This window comes from Seriola aureovittata, chromosome 2, assembly GCF_021018895.1.
Source record: "Seriola aureovittata isolate HTS-2021-v1 ecotype China chromosome 2, ASM2101889v1, whole genome shotgun sequence".
Lineage (NCBI taxonomy): Eukaryota > Metazoa > Chordata > Actinopteri > Carangiformes > Carangidae > Seriola > Seriola aureovittata.
The window spans coordinates 5,781,688-5,798,465 of NC_079365.1; the positions used below are offsets into that span (position 1 = coordinate 5,781,688).

The 16,778-nt window shown below is 41.5% G+C and overlaps 1 protein-coding gene across 2 annotated transcripts in view; it reads left to right on the top strand.

Annotated features, from left to right (window-relative positions):
* cntn3b (contactin 3b) overlaps positions 1–16,222 on the top strand; it is a 55,064-nt gene extending 38,842 nt beyond the window's left edge. For both annotated transcript variants that reach the window (XM_056405423.1, XM_056405432.1), the window contains exons 13-23: positions 1,058–1,233; positions 4,316–4,433; positions 5,256–5,414; positions 5,554–5,703; positions 7,649–7,719; positions 8,112–8,346; positions 8,770–8,879; positions 10,218–10,404; positions 11,515–11,627; positions 11,721–11,886; positions 12,418–16,222. In XM_056405423.1, the coding sequence (XP_056261398.1) occupies positions 1,058–1,233; positions 4,316–4,433; positions 5,256–5,414; positions 5,554–5,703; positions 7,649–7,719; positions 8,112–8,346; positions 8,770–8,879; positions 10,218–10,404; positions 11,515–11,627; positions 11,721–11,886; positions 12,418–12,509 (1,577 nt within the window). In that variant the 3' untranslated portion in view covers positions 12,510–16,222. The remainder of the gene's footprint in view (positions 1–1,057; positions 1,234–4,315; positions 4,434–5,255; positions 5,415–5,553; positions 5,704–7,648; positions 7,720–8,111; positions 8,347–8,769; positions 8,880–10,217; positions 10,405–11,514; positions 11,628–11,720; positions 11,887–12,417) is intronic.
* The last annotated feature ends 556 nt before the right edge of the window (positions 16,223–16,778 follow it).

The following is a 16,778-nucleotide window of genomic DNA, read 5'->3' on the forward strand; positions in this document are numbered from 1 at the left end:
ATGGGCTGTGTTTGAGTCACCATTTCATACTTGTTCTGCTGTCTGAAAACAAAAACAGAAAAATATGTAAATGAGAACAGCTTTATTGGGAATTTGGCTGTATTAAAATGCTGTATATGTGAGCTCAGAGAATAGGAGAGAAGCAAGCAGATACAAAGCGCTGACACCATCTGACACTAGACAAAATGCAAATACGACACAATTATGACACAAATATACCAATTAGCGCATTGAGTCATATAGCGACATTTAACAACTTGTTGAGCAGGCTTTAGCTACTTTCCATTGAAAGTAGTTGGCAGAAGGCTAACGTAGCTTAGCACAAAGATTGGAAACTGGGAAATGGTCAAATTCCCTTTCAGTTCTTTCAAAATTAAGGTAAAAGCAACTCTCATTGATGTATGGCTTGAGAATAGCTTCATTCATATTGTTTTATATGCAAGTGATATTGCATGTGGCACACTAACAGCCAAGTTTATAGTCAAATTAATATGGCTGGTATACATTATGCAAAATAGCTGTTAAGCAAGCAACAAAGCATTATCCTTGATTTAGTTAAAGGTCATTATTTATGAATGCAGTGACATAACATATTCATGTAGTCCTCCGGTTTAATCTGTTGTGTGTGTAGCCACCTGACTTATTTTTCTTATTAGCTTCTATTCTTCTCACACACTGACAGCTGAACCATTTAATGTCATAGAATTTAATTACTGTGACCTTTCATATACATACTGAGAGGCCTCCAATCCACCACAGTCACCAGTGGGAATGTGCTCCCATCGCTATAATCCCGTTTCAAACATTTTCTTCCAAATTGATCCTGGAACATAAAGTGCAAACCGGAGATGTCATTAAATGTTGCTAATGGACAGGCTTGGAATTTAAGTGCTTATTAAAAATCAGGAAAAGCACACATCCATGGGTAATTTAATGATGGTGGCTTGATTTATCTGTGAATTGGAGTGAGGTGGCAGTTGCAGAGGTCACGGTTGTGTTAAAGGTTCCCAGGGCAGGGATATTACCATGCATACACTGTCGTCTGTTGTCTGGCCAGAGCCCACCAGAATCACCATGAGGCCTACTAACATGGAGATTATTGTTGGCGAGAGCATCGTGCTACCCTGCCAGATTGCCTGCGATCCAGCTCTGGATGTCTCTTTCTCGTGGGCATTCAACGGCCAGCTCATCGACTTCCAGCGAGACAGCAATCATTTTGAAAGAGTGGGCGGGGTGAGTCATCTCAAGCATTAAACTCAACTACTTTCTGGCTGTTCTGGGATTAATTGGGACATACTGTGTGGTGTGCAAGGGTATGCTCTACTGCCCTGCCGAGGGCTTCTCAGACACCAATAACACCCAAGCAGGGAAATTTATGACTCATCCATTTTGAAAGTTTCCCTGTGGTCAGTGGCGGACAGCATATCAAAAATACAAGAGATATCTATTAAGAATCACTTACATTCTTTCATTCATACGCCGTAAAACCCTCAATGGATGGCACTATCAGGTCAGTAATCGGTATCCTTACCTTTTGAACTGGCTGTGTGAGCTGCCATGTGTAACACTTCTAAAAATATATTAGTGAAATGCCATTTCAGTCATACAGAGGGTCCTCATTAATAAAGTCTTTATACTTTTCATCCCTTCAGCTTCTAATTCTCGTACCTCAAGGGAGAACATTTTCTTATCATCTCTCTCTTCCATAATTGAATTTGCATACCTATTTATGAATCTTGAGCCCCAAAATAATTAAGTAATGAGCTGGCTGGCATTCACCAAGGGCAGACCTGGCACGAGTTAATGTTCATTTGAAATCCTTATGTCTTGAAATAATGATAAGTGATGACTCTTTGTTGAATATTTGTTCCTTTTGATGAAGGGCAAAGCTAATTGTTCAGAGCTTGTCAGTATGAAATTACTTCACACAATCTTTTTGCTTTTTTATAGTGTAATTTATCATCCAAGGTCAGCAGTCTAATCACTGCAATTCACATGTTAAAGGTTGGCATCATATCTGAATGCCCTCACCGTGTTGTGGACATGCCAAATTCATATGTTCATAAATGCAAATGGCAATTACTATTGACATTGAACTGTGTGTAGGCATAAAATGAGATATAGTTTTCACAGAATCTGTTTCCCCCTGTCCAAAGAGATTACCAGCCCCTTGATCAACAGCTTTTGATGAATTAATTAACATAATTAAGGCAAATATGCCTCATCACTTCCTTCCTGCCAAGCCAGGACGCCTTGCTTTCAAATGCGAGCTCCCAGGTCGGCCAGGTGGCGGCTGACACTGGAGAAAAAAATCAGTCGTGGCGGGCAGCGGGCAAAAAACTGTCTGGTGAAAGGAGAGGAGATGAAAGGAAGGGAGGGGGGAGAGAAAGGATAGGAAGAGAGTTAGTCTCTTTAGCCCATGGCCGCAGAGAAGTGCCATTCAGTTCAGCTCTGCTTTGTCAGGTGCTTCAGAGAGGTGGAGATCTACGGGCGTTCATGTCCAACCACTGCAGAGTGAAGCTATGATCACCAGCCGCCGGGGGTGATGAAATCTGCTATGACTGCAGTGAGTCTTACCCCCAGGAGACTCGTTTCTAAAGCAACACACTCCTTTTCACAGGCTGACATGCTTAGTGACAGAGCACTTAAAGCGGTGACTTTCAGGAGGTAGATCCCCTATGCACAGTCAAAATGAGACCAGAATAATGGTGTTTGAACAAATATGTTAATACAACCTTGTAAATTACTTTTTACCTTGGTGTCATTTTAAAGGTTGACGCCGCTAAAATTTTATAATTTTCTTAATGTCAAAGAATCCAACCAGAAGCCCAAAACCAACAATGAATTGATCCCCCTAAAGCAATGTGACAGGTTCAGTGCATGTCACACTGTGCAAGATGGGTCTAATAATATCTTGGCTGCAATCTGTGTGTCAGAAGTTTAAGGCATGTCAGACTGTGTGATGAATGCTTGGTTAATTGCACTGCAGCGATATCTCGTGTTTTGAAAATGCAGATAAAAAAATACAAGCTTTGGCCATAGCGTTGACCAATGTGGTATCTACAGCACCTGTACAGAATATGTGCATGGGTACATTTTGTCACACTGTGGCAATTGGGTCCAAATTTCAGACATTTTTCCACAAGCTGCCTTTGGTCACCAACACTCAAAATTAGCTGTACAATTTTGGACCACCATTTTGGAAAGATTTTTCCCGTCTGGGAAAAGTTCAAAATTGCACAGAGCAGACAGGCAATTATTGTCTGTGTACCCAAAGCTTGACGTGGCTTGTTACTCTGTGCCGCAGAGCTCTATATTGTTGTCCAAAAACTATTTTAAAAAAACATGAGTGAGTCACACTGTTGCTCTGGATGACACAACGATCATGGGCACTGAAGTTTATTTTGAGTAAATCCTTTGTATGTGCTGTAACTACTCACTAGCAAGCCAAATGTGTGTTAATCCATGGCAGAAAATAGTCCCCAACAGATGAACTATTAATTCCTGTTTGAGTAACATTTGTGTAAAACTACATTGCCAAGCAGTTTTACGGGCATTGCTTTAAATTAAACAGTAATTGAACTATAGTATTGGTTATATGTTTTTAAGAATCTATGTCTTCAATAGAAACTATTGGCTTGGGGCTGAGAGGCTCACACAGGGAAGGGAATATGTTTTTAAACTGAGAGACAAACTAACACTTTGGTGGTTTTGTTTGTGGCGTGGGATTTGTTCACAGAAAAATGAAATATCTAGTAGTAGTAGAGTAACACCAGTCTTATCTGTTAAAAATTGTCCCTCACCAGCCACAAATAATACAACTGCCCTTACACACATGAGAAAGTTAGCAGTATTTGTTGTGTTCTGTTCCCTCATGGCCACCACTTGCATGCAGTTTATGTAAAATAATATTTGCTCTTTACACTGGGAGTTATACTCACTATACTTGCTTGAGCTTATGTAATTACAGAATAATTAGGATTGTCTTGCCAATTAACTAGACTTTGTTTGTTTTGTGTGTCCTGTGTATAGCTGGTAGCTGTTTGTAGGGGGTGGGGGGGTTGGCGAGGGGGGGGCTGGTTTGTTGGGTAGAGCCTGAAGGACAGCCAATAGCGTTATTTGTGCAAAGTACATCTGCCATGTCTGTTGTTGGTGTTTGAAGAGATGCAAAAATCAGTGGCCTGGAGACGATGCGATTGTGCAAAGCATTAAAAATGTTAAAACAACGAAGAGCCAAAAGCTTAGTGATGAAACAAAACTACATCTCTTACTCAGCTGTATTTTTCTTTTTTTCAACAATAATATTCTCTCCTAGAGTATATCAGGGGATCTGATGATTCGTAACATCCAGCTGAACCATGGAGGGAAGTATGTCTGTGTTATTGAGACTGATGTGGAGAGCCTGTCCACCTCTGCAATCTTGGTTGTCAAAGGTAAGAGAACCAATTTAATTCAAGAGCTTGTTTTTGTACAGTAGTGCATGAATATTTAGTGTGGCATTGAGCCATCTGTAGAAGTATTCGAGGAGTAAGAGAAAAATGTAAAAAATCCCTTAGGCTTCTTGTGAATATATAGTGAGGGAAAGCAAATTCAGTCAGAGTTATGTCATCTTCTGTTCACATTATATATGTGTGTTGGTGAAGTCTGAAACTGGCACACACTCACTGGCCTGTGTGACTTTTGGCTCAGCTGAGCTAGCTTCGTTGATATGTGCTTGGCGTATCTGGCTCAGTGTGCGGGCTAATCTCTGGTGATTTACATTGGTATTCATGCGCTTAACAAACTGTAATAGCTGTCCCAGGTGCTTTGAGAAGGCAATGTTTATCACAGAAAATGACTATAATTGGCTCATTTACACATCGGCAAAATATCATGGAAAGCATCTGAATAATGGAGCAGCAGAGCAAACAACATGGTAAAGCCAGACCGAGTAAAACAGTCACAAACAATCACTTCTTTCTCTCTATCTCCCTCTCTCTGCGTATTGTCTCTTTTGGCGACTCCTCCCCCTCTAACCCCCTCTTTCCTTTTCTCATAAATGATCCGGTCCAGGTTATGTTTTCACTCTCGTGTTCGATAATCAGTTTGTAGGCATGCTCATCACACACACAGTGAATGACGTCCCTGTATGCACACAACAAGCCCTTACTTAAAGGGAGTGCGATGGCCTTGATATGTAACATGAGATCAGTGAGGGGCTTCTTGGAGCAGGTGATCACCTCATGTTCACCCTCCTCGTTGCTCCATTGATTTAGGTCCGCCAGGTCCTCCAGACAAAGTATCAGTGGAGGAGATCACTGACAGCACGGCACAGCTTTCTTGGACTCCCGGAAGAGACAACGGCAGCCCCATCACTGGCTACATCATCCAGGGCCGCACGCCTTTTACTGTGGGCTGGCAGGCTGTAGACACAGGTAGCATCAAACACTCCTCCTGTCCTCCTTGTAATATTCATGGGGTCCATATGTAGGTCTTTATTATTTATTTATCATTCAATTTGAGTCCAGTTGTGCAGTAGCCTGATTTTCTAAGGCTCTCATTTCCACATTGCAGTACCAGAAGTGGTCAATGGGAATATGCTGACAGCCACAGTGGTGGGTCTGAATGCCTGGGTGGAGTACGAGTTTAGGGTGGTGGCTCGCAATGCCGTAGGCCTGGGAGAGCCCAGCCCAGCCTCAGCCAAGACCAGGACGGAGGATGCCAGTATGTAAAACTAAACACTCATCCACACACAAAACTATTAGACAGTAAGGTGGGAGATTATTTTGTGATTTTAAATTTATTTACCAGGTTTTCCCATGGATTTATTACCATAAATTAAATTTGATTTTAAAGGAGCTACTGTATATGTAGGTTTTGCTATTGCTGCATAGCATAACGTTAGCATTAAGCTGTTTACTTACCAGTCTTACAGAGAGCTTCAGCCATTGTTGAATTTACAAGACAAAAGGTTATGATACATCCTCTGAGCAGCGCCTCTGTTCAGGAAAGACTGGACGCTAAAGTGACGGAAGTGTCGGTATCGGAAAGTGACGAGACAAGACCAGAGCTGGCTGCTTAGCATGCTAACTTCAGTAGAAGAATATAAGTGATAGAAATAGAAGCAAAACAAACGCGTTGCTTACTGGAGACAGCTCTTGTTGAGTACAGGAATGAAGCTTGATGCTGAACTCACAAAATGTCTTCTAGACTGGTAAGTAAACAGGTGCTAATGCTAACATTGGCTATGTTGTGACAAACAAATTACAAATAGCTCCTTTAAGCCAAAAACTGTGGATAATTAAAATAAAGCTTTATGTTCTACTGGATAAACTTAAAATTGTTGTACAGAGCCTAACCTTTACTTTTACTGAAGGTAAATTAATGTTAGACACTGACTCGCTCTGTCCCCTCGTAAAGTAGATTTAAATAATTAATGAAATGGTGTACCGGTGCTGTTTAAGATGTGTAAAATGCGCACTGCATATTTCTCAGTTTGGAGGTGAACACAAAGTTGCTCTTTAATGAAGTCAGAGGAAAGCATAAATCCAAACAGTTGCTAGTAATAAACAGAACATTATGTTTGCATTTTAATGGAAATATCAAACTGTAGATAGTCACTTGAAATCATAATAAAAAGTGACATTTAACATATGTTACAGGTTTTGTAGTGGAGAGGTCTGTGTGTTTGAGCTTCCATCATTAGAAGCAATGCAAACTGTTGCTTTTTCACTTGCAGTGTGAAGTGAATCCTGATATTCAGTCATTGTATTGTGTGCAGCTTATGTAACTGAAACAGCTATATTTTTCATCAGTGGCTTTGCCACTTACTCTTAGTTGGTGTCACAAGAGTAAGTGGCAAAGGCAGCTGTTATCTGGTGTCACATGACTTTGGGTAGCATGACAATGTGAGACAGAGTCTGAAATTGAGAGAGTTTGCAGCAATTGAATGATTTTAAATAATATTTAGTTACTTTATCTGAATAATGGCACTTCGTGATCAGAAAATAGCTACTACTATTCTAAAGTACTAGGGTTAGTGAGATTTACTGTTTTTGTAAACCTATTATGTAATCTGCAATACACAAACAAACAGCTGCATGCACACATAAAGTCCCAGGTTCCCGCAAGTATTTTTTCCAGGAAGTGGGAGCAGATGTAGGCAAGAATCCTGGAGAGAAACCAGGATGTAAGTTCCCAGGATTCAGCCCTGCTAGGCAACCACACACGGGCATCACACATAAAGGCTGCCTTAACCATTTGCTGATATGACACATTAAATGTGATGCTTCACTTGTTAAAGGATACTATAAAGATGTGCACAACTGCTCCTCCACCTACACTTTCAGCTTTGCCATCGCACCACGGTGCACAGTGTGATGGCAGAGCTGAGTGGGAACAGGGATGAAGTGGGTTGACTTTAATGTTATTTGCAAAAATTACAAATCTTGGCTTGAGGTTTATGTACAGTGACATCTGGGCAATATCAGTAATTCACAATTCTCTGAAATGTTTGTGTTTGCACACAGTGAGGGACTTGTGGGGTGTAAAATAGAAGACAGTATCTGCGGCAGGCAGCCTTGTCATAAGGCTACAAGTACAGTTGAGGCTTGTCGTTGAGCTTTGTAAACTGTGTTCTAATTGCTCCCCTCTGGGCTTTACCTCTCAGTTCCTGATACAGCTCCCACTGATGTCGGAGGTGGAGGCGGCACAAAGTCTGAATTAGTGATAACATGGGAGGTAAGTCATCTGTCACATTTTACTGTTCTCTCCATCGCAGAGTAATGGTTTTGCTTAATTGTGCAGAATTGAACGGAGCAATTTTATGACCCACATTAGAGCGAGACACCTCTCCTCCGGCTCAGCCTCCAAGAGCCATTTCTCCCTCCAAAAGCAGGGCCAGAGAGCACTTCCTTTGAAGAGTTTGGCACTTTAGCCACAATTACATAGCCATGCATGAGGAAAAGATAAGGTAAAAAGGTGATTGTTGAGTGTTCTGGGCGGTAACGGTGAAGAAAGAGGCTGTGACTAATCACAGAAGCCCTCGTGGAGGTACAGTGCAGAGACGGGCCTGTCTGTGCCTTTGTCTGTATGCGTTTTAATATCACTATAGTTTTGTGTTTCGCTCCCAGCCTGTGCCCGAAGAACTGCAGAACGGAGAGGGCTTCGGCTACATCATCGCCTTCAGACCGGTGGGCACGGTCACGTGGACGCGGGCGGTCATCTCTACAACCGGCGTGGCACGTTACGTCTTCCGCAACGACACCATCCCGCCCTTCTCGCCTTTTGACGTGAAAGTGGGGGCATACAACAACCGAGGGGAGGGTCCTTTCAGCTCTATTGCCTCCGTGTATTCGGCGGAGGAAGGTACAGTACAGACTTCACAGCCCAGCAACACAGAGTGATGCTTAAATAAGCTATAATCTCTCTCCTTACAACTGTGACCTTGAATAGCAATGATGAAATGAGTTCTTTAGTTCCAGTGCTGTTATTTCCCTCCCCTCTCTAGCTGCGAATGTCAACTTGATATTAGTTATCATGCTGGTAGATTACAGGAAATCCTAGCAGACACTTTCCGCACCGTGCTGTCAGGGAGGTATCCTGTTAATTGAATTTGCTGGGCAGATAGTCTTCCCTTATGTCAGTCACAGATCCCATTAAAAGAGAGCGGGGAAATAGCTTTTCAGTGAAACTACAGGTCTATTCTGTGCCTTTGCTCTTATTGCTATTAGTGTGTGTGATGGTGTTGGATGAGTTTGTGGGATTCTCACCAGAGCTCTATTTCTTCAGTCCCCAGTGTGGCTCCTAAGAGGGTTAGGGCTAGAAGTGTGTCTGCAGCACAAATTGAAGTGATCTGGGAGGCTCTCCCTGCCATCCCTGAAAGAGTGCTTGGATATGAGGTAGGTTGTGACTCACTACATAATCTTTTTTTTTTTTTTTTTTAATAACATGATAATTTAGCTTTTCCTTGTGGCTTGTTTATCAGCTCATAATTATCCTTTCATTGTTCTTCAAATGAGTTTTTCTCTTTTTTTTCAACTTATAATATTCTACCTCATGCATCTCTGCAGAGAATTAGTTTTAAAGCGTAATATCATGGAGTGACCTCAACACTTTTTGGCGCACCAACAGCAAAACCCACAGGAGGAATATAAAATCCCTCACCCATTCAAGAATGCAAAGAGGGCTTTGCTGTTTTTTCCCCCAACGGTGCTCTTTCAATATCTGTCACCTCTGGCCCTCAGCACAAAGCTCTCCAGTTGCCATAGCGCTGGCCACATTGTCCTTTCAGAACAGAGCTCATTTCTCCAAACGCGGTTCTGAAGTGGATTTAAGCTGCTGAATCTCAATAGACCACCAACAGTATAGGTCCGGAGCTGTTGGCAGCACATGTGTGATGCTCAGCCCTTTAATTAGATGTTGTTAGGATTGCAAATGCAATCCAGTCTCATGTTTAATGTAATCACTTATTACTGCTCCAAAGATTACATTACTGTAAACTGAATTCTGGCACTTATCATACACAGCTTTAATTGATAACAAATTTGAAATACAATAATTTATGGGAGGTGGAATAGCAGGAGTGCTCCTGGGGGCAGACTTCAGATTCCACACATTCATTTTAATTATTAAGTGACTTAACTCTTATGTCACTTAATACTAGACACATGAATATTGAAGATGACCCAAAGCAAATGGCAAATTAGCCCATTTGTGTTATCAAATATCGCTTCACCTGCACCCTTAATAGGAGGCTAACAGCCTGAAGGAACGCAAACTCTGCTTCTTGTTTTACAAGAGGGCAGAATCCTGCTTTTGCTGTAGAAAGTGGTGATTTGTTAGTACGGATAAAGCATTTTGAAATCTTTGTAACATCCATAACCTCTTTGCTTTTAATATCCAGTTTCCTCAGACAAAAGTAAGAGCTGAGGTTGTTTTTCATAAACAAAACAGGCAACAGTCATGAATTTTTCTTCCTGGGTCACCTATCATATGACCCACTAATGTTCTGTTTATATGACCGGGGTGTTTGAGAGGATGTGCATCAGTAATTGAGACTCCACTCTTGAAAAATTTATTCATCATCATCGCTCCCTCCCTCCCCTGCTGTAATACAAACAGCATTTCAGATTTCATGATGGAATATGAATTTCAATAATGCAGTGAAATGCGCCACTAGAATCCGGCTGTTTGTGGCCGCTTGTGACTTTTTTTTCTTCTCTTTCTCCTCCCAATAGGTTGTGTACTGGGAAGACGACACCAAGCCTGACACTGTTGGCAAAGTGCGCATATCTGGAAACTACACGCTGGTTAACATCACAGGGCTGAAAGCAAACACAGTGTACTACCTCTCTGTGGCTGCTTTCAATACAGCTGGCCCTGGGCCGCAGTCGGCACCCATCAACACCACCACAAAAAAACCACGTGAGTCCGTCCCCCATAGGCATTGAAATCATTTCTAAATGGTCCTCGTTCATGAACCATGTCAGCCCCTCTCGAGTGACGTCGCACTGTCCTCAACGTGATAGGCATAGCATTTCTTCAGCTTTGTTGGCTCTGCTCATAAAATTTAATCTGACAAGAGAGCTTTCCATTTGCCTTGGAAGAAATCAAGGGAACAAAAAGAAAAGATGGGTTGGGTGGAATGTAGCGGCAGTGACAATATAGGTATTTAAAATGGACAAGTGATGTTAAAGCTAGACGAGACAAGTGTTGCGAAATTTTGGGATTGCATCCTACAGACATTCTGCAATATGAGTAAGAAAAATAACGACGGGATGCTCATGTTTCATGACGCCAAAAGGATTCAAGGGTTTAGCTTCTTGTGGCTGTATCTGTGTTTCATTTCCTGTGGCCAGAGATTTGCTGCCAGTGACCGTACAGTTCTCGACGCCACAGTTTTGTTTGTGAGAACAGTGAAAATTCTATAATGGCCCACAGAGCTCAATGCACTGCAGCTTAAAAAAACGAATGCAAATGAAGAAAACATCCTCACAATTTGATTTAAAAAAAAAAAAGGTAGCAATGTTGGACAGACGACGTCATGGTACGTCATCGTCTTTAGTCGCAGGGGTGGCCACCTGGACCAAATTCCTATTGTTTTGTAACTCATTTTTGTTTAGTTCTGTGTGACTACATTTGTTTTGTTTTTTTTTCCGTGTCGTGTATTTGACTTGCTTTGTCACGCTTGTTTCCAAATGCTGCACCTGTGCTGTCAAATTGGTGAAGATGTTTCCTTCATTTGCTCATGTTTTGTCTATTTGCATGTGTTTTCTAAGCTGCGGTGCACTGAGCTCTCAGGGCCACCATAGAATTCACTCATCTTAATTAGTGTGGTGCTATGCTGTAGCCACAATTTATTATTCAGACTGATAAGTTGAGTTGTTGTTTTTTTTTTGTTTTTTTTTTTTATCAAAATCTTTCCAAGTGGAGCTACTATATAAACCATAAATAAATTACTGTACATGTGTGCTACAATATCCATAAGAAGTATCCTGCACTAAAGTATATCTTTACCTCTTGTTCTTTTTCTAGCTCCAGACCGGGCTCCTCTCAACATACAATGGACCATGATTGGCTCCACGCTCACGCTGCACTGGGATCCTGTAGTAGCCATGGAGACAGAGTCAAAGGTCACTGGATATTTGGTAGGTCCCAGTTCGCTCTGATTTATCTTCAGAATAAAGGATGACAGTTTTTTTGCATTAGCTTATTTCTCTGTGCCTCCCCCCCCGCCTCAGGTGCTGCTGAAGAGACATCGCTACAATGACATCAACACTATCTTGACCAACAAAACCACGGCGGAGCTCAGCCTCTCCACCAATGACAACTATCTAATTCAGATCAAGGCCACAAGTGATGGTGGCGACGGTGTGGGCAGTGAACCCATCCACATCCACAAACTAAGTGAGTTTACTGTTCTGTTTGCGTTCTTCATGTCACTTCCTTTTTGACCACTGATAAAGCTTTAGTAAGGATTTGATAATTCAGAGAGTATATTTAATTTGCATCCCCTTCCAACCATGTGTAATAGACTTATTTTGAGTGCGAGAAAAGCGACCTTTTTAGAAATGCGTGCACGGTGTCATCCATCTCTGCCATTGGGTTATTATTCCTTGTTGACTGGCTGCACAGCGCGACAGCATATAAAGCAGTACTGTGCTTCCATCCTGCTGCTGTGCAAAATTGTGAGGCGGCTCAGTTTGCCACTCTCCTCTTTGATGTGATACGAACTTTATCTTCTCGGGATGCTTAAATAGCCTCTCCTGTTGAAAGAAAGTAATAATGTAGATATGGAAAAAATTCACAGTTGGCTTTTGATTTATGATGACTTGTCAGAAATTTAGAGGCTAGCACAACAGAGAGCAGGTTTTTCTTCTTTTGATCGCAGGGGTATTTCTGGTTCCTCACGAGCTGCTCTGCTGGTTTTGGTTGCAGGCATGGGAGCGCGGGGCTCAGGAGCGAGCGCCTTTAGCCCGTTGTACCTCTCTGCAGTCCTCATCAGTGCACTGCTCTGCTCCATCTGGTGATGTCTAATCAGAGTTTACGGAGCGCTCTCCCTCCCCCCCTTCCATTCCCTCAGTCAGCCTGTCCTACGTTAACCCTCCACTGGACTGGCACAAGGCCCGGGCTTCTGTGGCAGGACTGGGAAAGACTGGAAAGGACTGGACTGCGCCGAATTCTTAAAGGGACCACGCCACTTCTGTTAAAGGACCATCAGCTAGAGATGTGATGATTTGCGTGCATGATATCTTTCGGTATTTCTTCCAGTGTCATAAGTGCCGCCATGCTCTAGGTTTCATTTTTGAAGTTATGATGTCTATATAACTTATCTTCTTAGTATCTCAGGAGATACTAATGCCTTAAACCCATTTTAAACATACAGTCCATACCAAAGTAGGTGACAAAGGCTGCTTGCTTTATGGTTTCTTTAACCCTATATAAAAAAAATATTTTCTACTTGCAGGAATTTTTCTTCTCAAGATCAACTTCTCAGCAGAAAGCCTGTCATCACGGGTGCATTCATATTTTAATATCGCAAAATTCTTCTTATGGGTTAAACTAAACATTGCCATCATAATAACCACACAGCCCATTTTTTGCAGCTTTTGCAAAAAGAATCATCCATTACAGACTTAAGAAGTTTTACCAGGCTTTGTCAAATGAAAAGAAATGAGAGATGCAGAGCAAACATGTTCAACTGTGCCTCAAACCGGCTTATCTCTGCATTCTGAAATAAAATTAAGTCCATTCGAGAGCCACATGCTCCTGAGCTTTAGGCTACTCTACAATACCCTGATAGACCTTGGCATTTTGCTCTCTATCTCATGCTCCTCTAAATAATAAATGCCTATCACACTCTGCATTCTCTAGTCTAGTGAAAAAGCTGGGATTGCAGAGAATAGAGACGTGTGGTGTTACTATGTCAAGCAGATCCCATGTGTACTGTTCCTTCTCTACATTTAGATGACCTGTGTTCTAGATACGTATATCATATCACAGAACATGTACCATGTACACCTCGGATGACCAGCTGGCCCAGTGCACAGTGGACTGCAGGATAACAGTGCCTTCACTATAGCTCACTCTGATTTTTTTTTCTCTCTTTCTCTTTCCTTTTCAAATAGCTTAGTAGGAAGATTCATGTTGCAGAGGAGGCATTGTTTGATTTTGTTTCCACGGAAATTAGTTACGAAGGACAGGAAACTCAGAATGTAGAGGGAGCCCATTATTGTAAAGGGTATGTTGATTAAATTTTCATTGGGACAAGTACACTGGAGTAGCTAAGATAAAATGGGTTTGAAGCTTTAGGAAAGCCACAGTGGATTGAGATATATGGTGGAAATTTTGGTCCAAGTATTTATGGTCTGTGGTATAATAAATGTATGACTCCATCCGTGGCATAATTTATGGGCTATTAAGGCATCAGAATAATTGATGCCAATACCGCAGTGAAAAGAGCCCTGACTGGAAATGGGGTGAAAGGCATGGCTGTCATTTTACTCCCACCCCATCCTCATCTATTGGACACATACCAGACTGAACAGTAACAACAGAACATTGCAACTCTGCTGAGGGAGCTACTTTTCACGCCCTTTTATCATGTGGATGAGTCTGTCAAAAGCCACCCAAGTAAAAGCTGAGGTGTGATTACTGGGGTCCTGACAATGTTCATGTGGATGTGGAAGGATACAGTCAACTGAACTGCTACACATTTACTGTGCCTTTGCCGAACATGGGGCTGTGTACGGTCATTAGCTTGGAGGCTTTCGTCGTCTGCATTTTGCACTCTCTAACCCCCCACCCCCTCTCCACCCAACCCCACCCCAAAGTCGAATGAAAGCACAAGGAATTGATGCAAGGTGACTGGATGTCCTCACTTAGCCATCTGAACAGGTGTGCAGACCCCAGAGGCCTCGTAAAAAGTCCAAACGGCCGACATAATCAGGCTGTCCTATCTGCTCCTTGACTGGTTTCATAAAGCTCTGTGCTCGTTGATTAGACTGCTGCAGACCAGTCAATGGGATATTGATTTTCCTGCCCCATTATTACAGCTGTCACAATTCAGCTGCTTGATTGACTGATGGCCACATTCTTATTGCACTCGTTCTGTTGTGTTACATTCAGTGATGTTTCAGATGCCCTCCACTACTTTACCCCTTATCAGAAGACTCAAAGGCGTTCTCTTTTTTTTGTTGTTGTGTTTTGGTTTGGTTTTTAAAAGCAATCTCATTTATCTATTTGCTCAATTTTTCACAGATTTTACAAGTATTTTGTAGTGTAGTGGTAGATTGTGACTTTGAATTGGAGCAGTGACCTGAAACTGATTGGCTGGTTGATTCTTTTGAGTTACACGTCGAACATGACCACTGTTAGGCTTTTGTGCTCGAGCAGTAGTAATACTGTATCTTTCTTTCCGACTGCGTAAAAGCCCAGTCACACCAGGATTTAAAACAGTGACAATTCAATGCAAAATCAGGGAGTTGATGCAATTAGTGTCAATTTTGACTTGAACCTTTTTGTGCTGTCACAGTAGCCAACTGTCATGAAATTGAGCTGAGAATCCAAAAACAGAGCTAGCTAACATAGCTTATTAGCTGTGTTGCTCCGTCCATTTGTACTTATCCCTCCTCTGTCAAAGTATAGCGTGCTCCACAAAAGAGGCATGGTCTGTAGAGACCAGTTTTGATTGTACAAATACATCTACATCAAATGTGTGAACTTAATGTCCTGTTATCAGCCAAGCTAATGAGCTTGCTAACTGACAAGCTCATTAATGTGAAAGCTAGCTAATACGGAGGGGATTTTTTGCCCTTCAATTACTCTTTGCTGAATGAATCCTGGGAATAAGTACAGTAAATGGCACAGAAGAGAAATAATAATAAAAGAAAATGAAAATAAAAAAGAGGCTTAGAGAGCTTTTGTGACTGACTAGCACAAGCATGTTCCCAGCTGTCGAGTTAGTATGGCCACTCGCTCCTCAGCTACAGTTGTTCAAAAACTAGCTCTATTTCTCCATGATGTGCAGACGAATTTCGCTGTGACTCTTTCTGGTGTGACCGGGCCTCAAAGCAGCTTGTGTGTGTGCAAATACTTGATCCAAGTGGTGTTAATATTTCCGTAGATATCCAAATAATGTAACCTCATCGCCAAATGTCAGGCTAATAGGTTATTAATTTACAGTACTTAAATGTGTGGCGGTTTCTCAAGAGCTTTCTTTATTATTTACATAGTTGTAGTTCTGCCTAATGTTTCTTTCCTCTGCTCTTGCTCACATAAGAAAGCAAAACTATTGTTTCTGGCCACTATTGTTTCTGGCCATTGTTTCTGTGGTTAATGAATATAACAATACAAGTACAATCTAAAGGAACCACCATTTCAAATGTGTTGATCACAGAACAACAACATGTCTTTATATCCACAAGGTTGGTTCGGTTACATTGGTTTCTGTGGTTGTTGTCGCTAGAAAGGAGTGTATCTGGTGCAGTGTAAATAGCTTGCATATATTTTTTAAACATGGCCATCAAAGACAACCTTATTGCTTTTATATAGTGTGTTCTCCAACCTTAATACTGGTGTATTAATCAATGATCTCTGTGAGATACTGACATGTAGAATGGCATTTTCATATTGAAAAGTAACTGTTTTGTCTTGTATACTAAAATTGTGCATGTTAATCATTGTTTGTGAATTTGTGTTGGATTTTTTCTAAAACTATAACTTAATAAAAATGTTTATTCCAGCCAGTGGTCTGTTCGTTTGTCAATTGATTTTGGTTACTTCTTTGGTTACACTTTCAAAATAAAATATCAGATAATTAGGGTTTCCTTATTAGCTAATTTTAAACTCTTGTCATGTTTTGCCATGGCAGACACTTTTTGTTAGTTTTATTTTGGACTTTTTACACTTCCTGTTTTATTTTGTATTGGTTTCCTTGTGTGTCTGTGTGTTGCTTCTTGTCATGGTCCTGTTTCTGGTGTGGTGATTGTCTGCCCCGCCCTAATGTGTTTCACCTGTGTTCAATCACCTCTGCCTCCCTTGTCTATATAGTCCTTGTGCTCCCCTTTGTCTGTGTCGGTTCGTCTGTTTAGTTCAGGGTTTGTTCATGTCTGTTCATGTCACGTTCACGTCTTGATTTTTGGTTAAATAAGCCTGCCTGCACCGTCTCCCAAGAGTTGACTGCATTTGGGTCCTACTTACCTCGCAAATCCTTGACAACTCTTGCCTTTTCCTTAGGCTTACATGTGTCAAAATCTAAGAGTTTTTTAAGTTTTCTTGACTTAAAACTACCACAAACT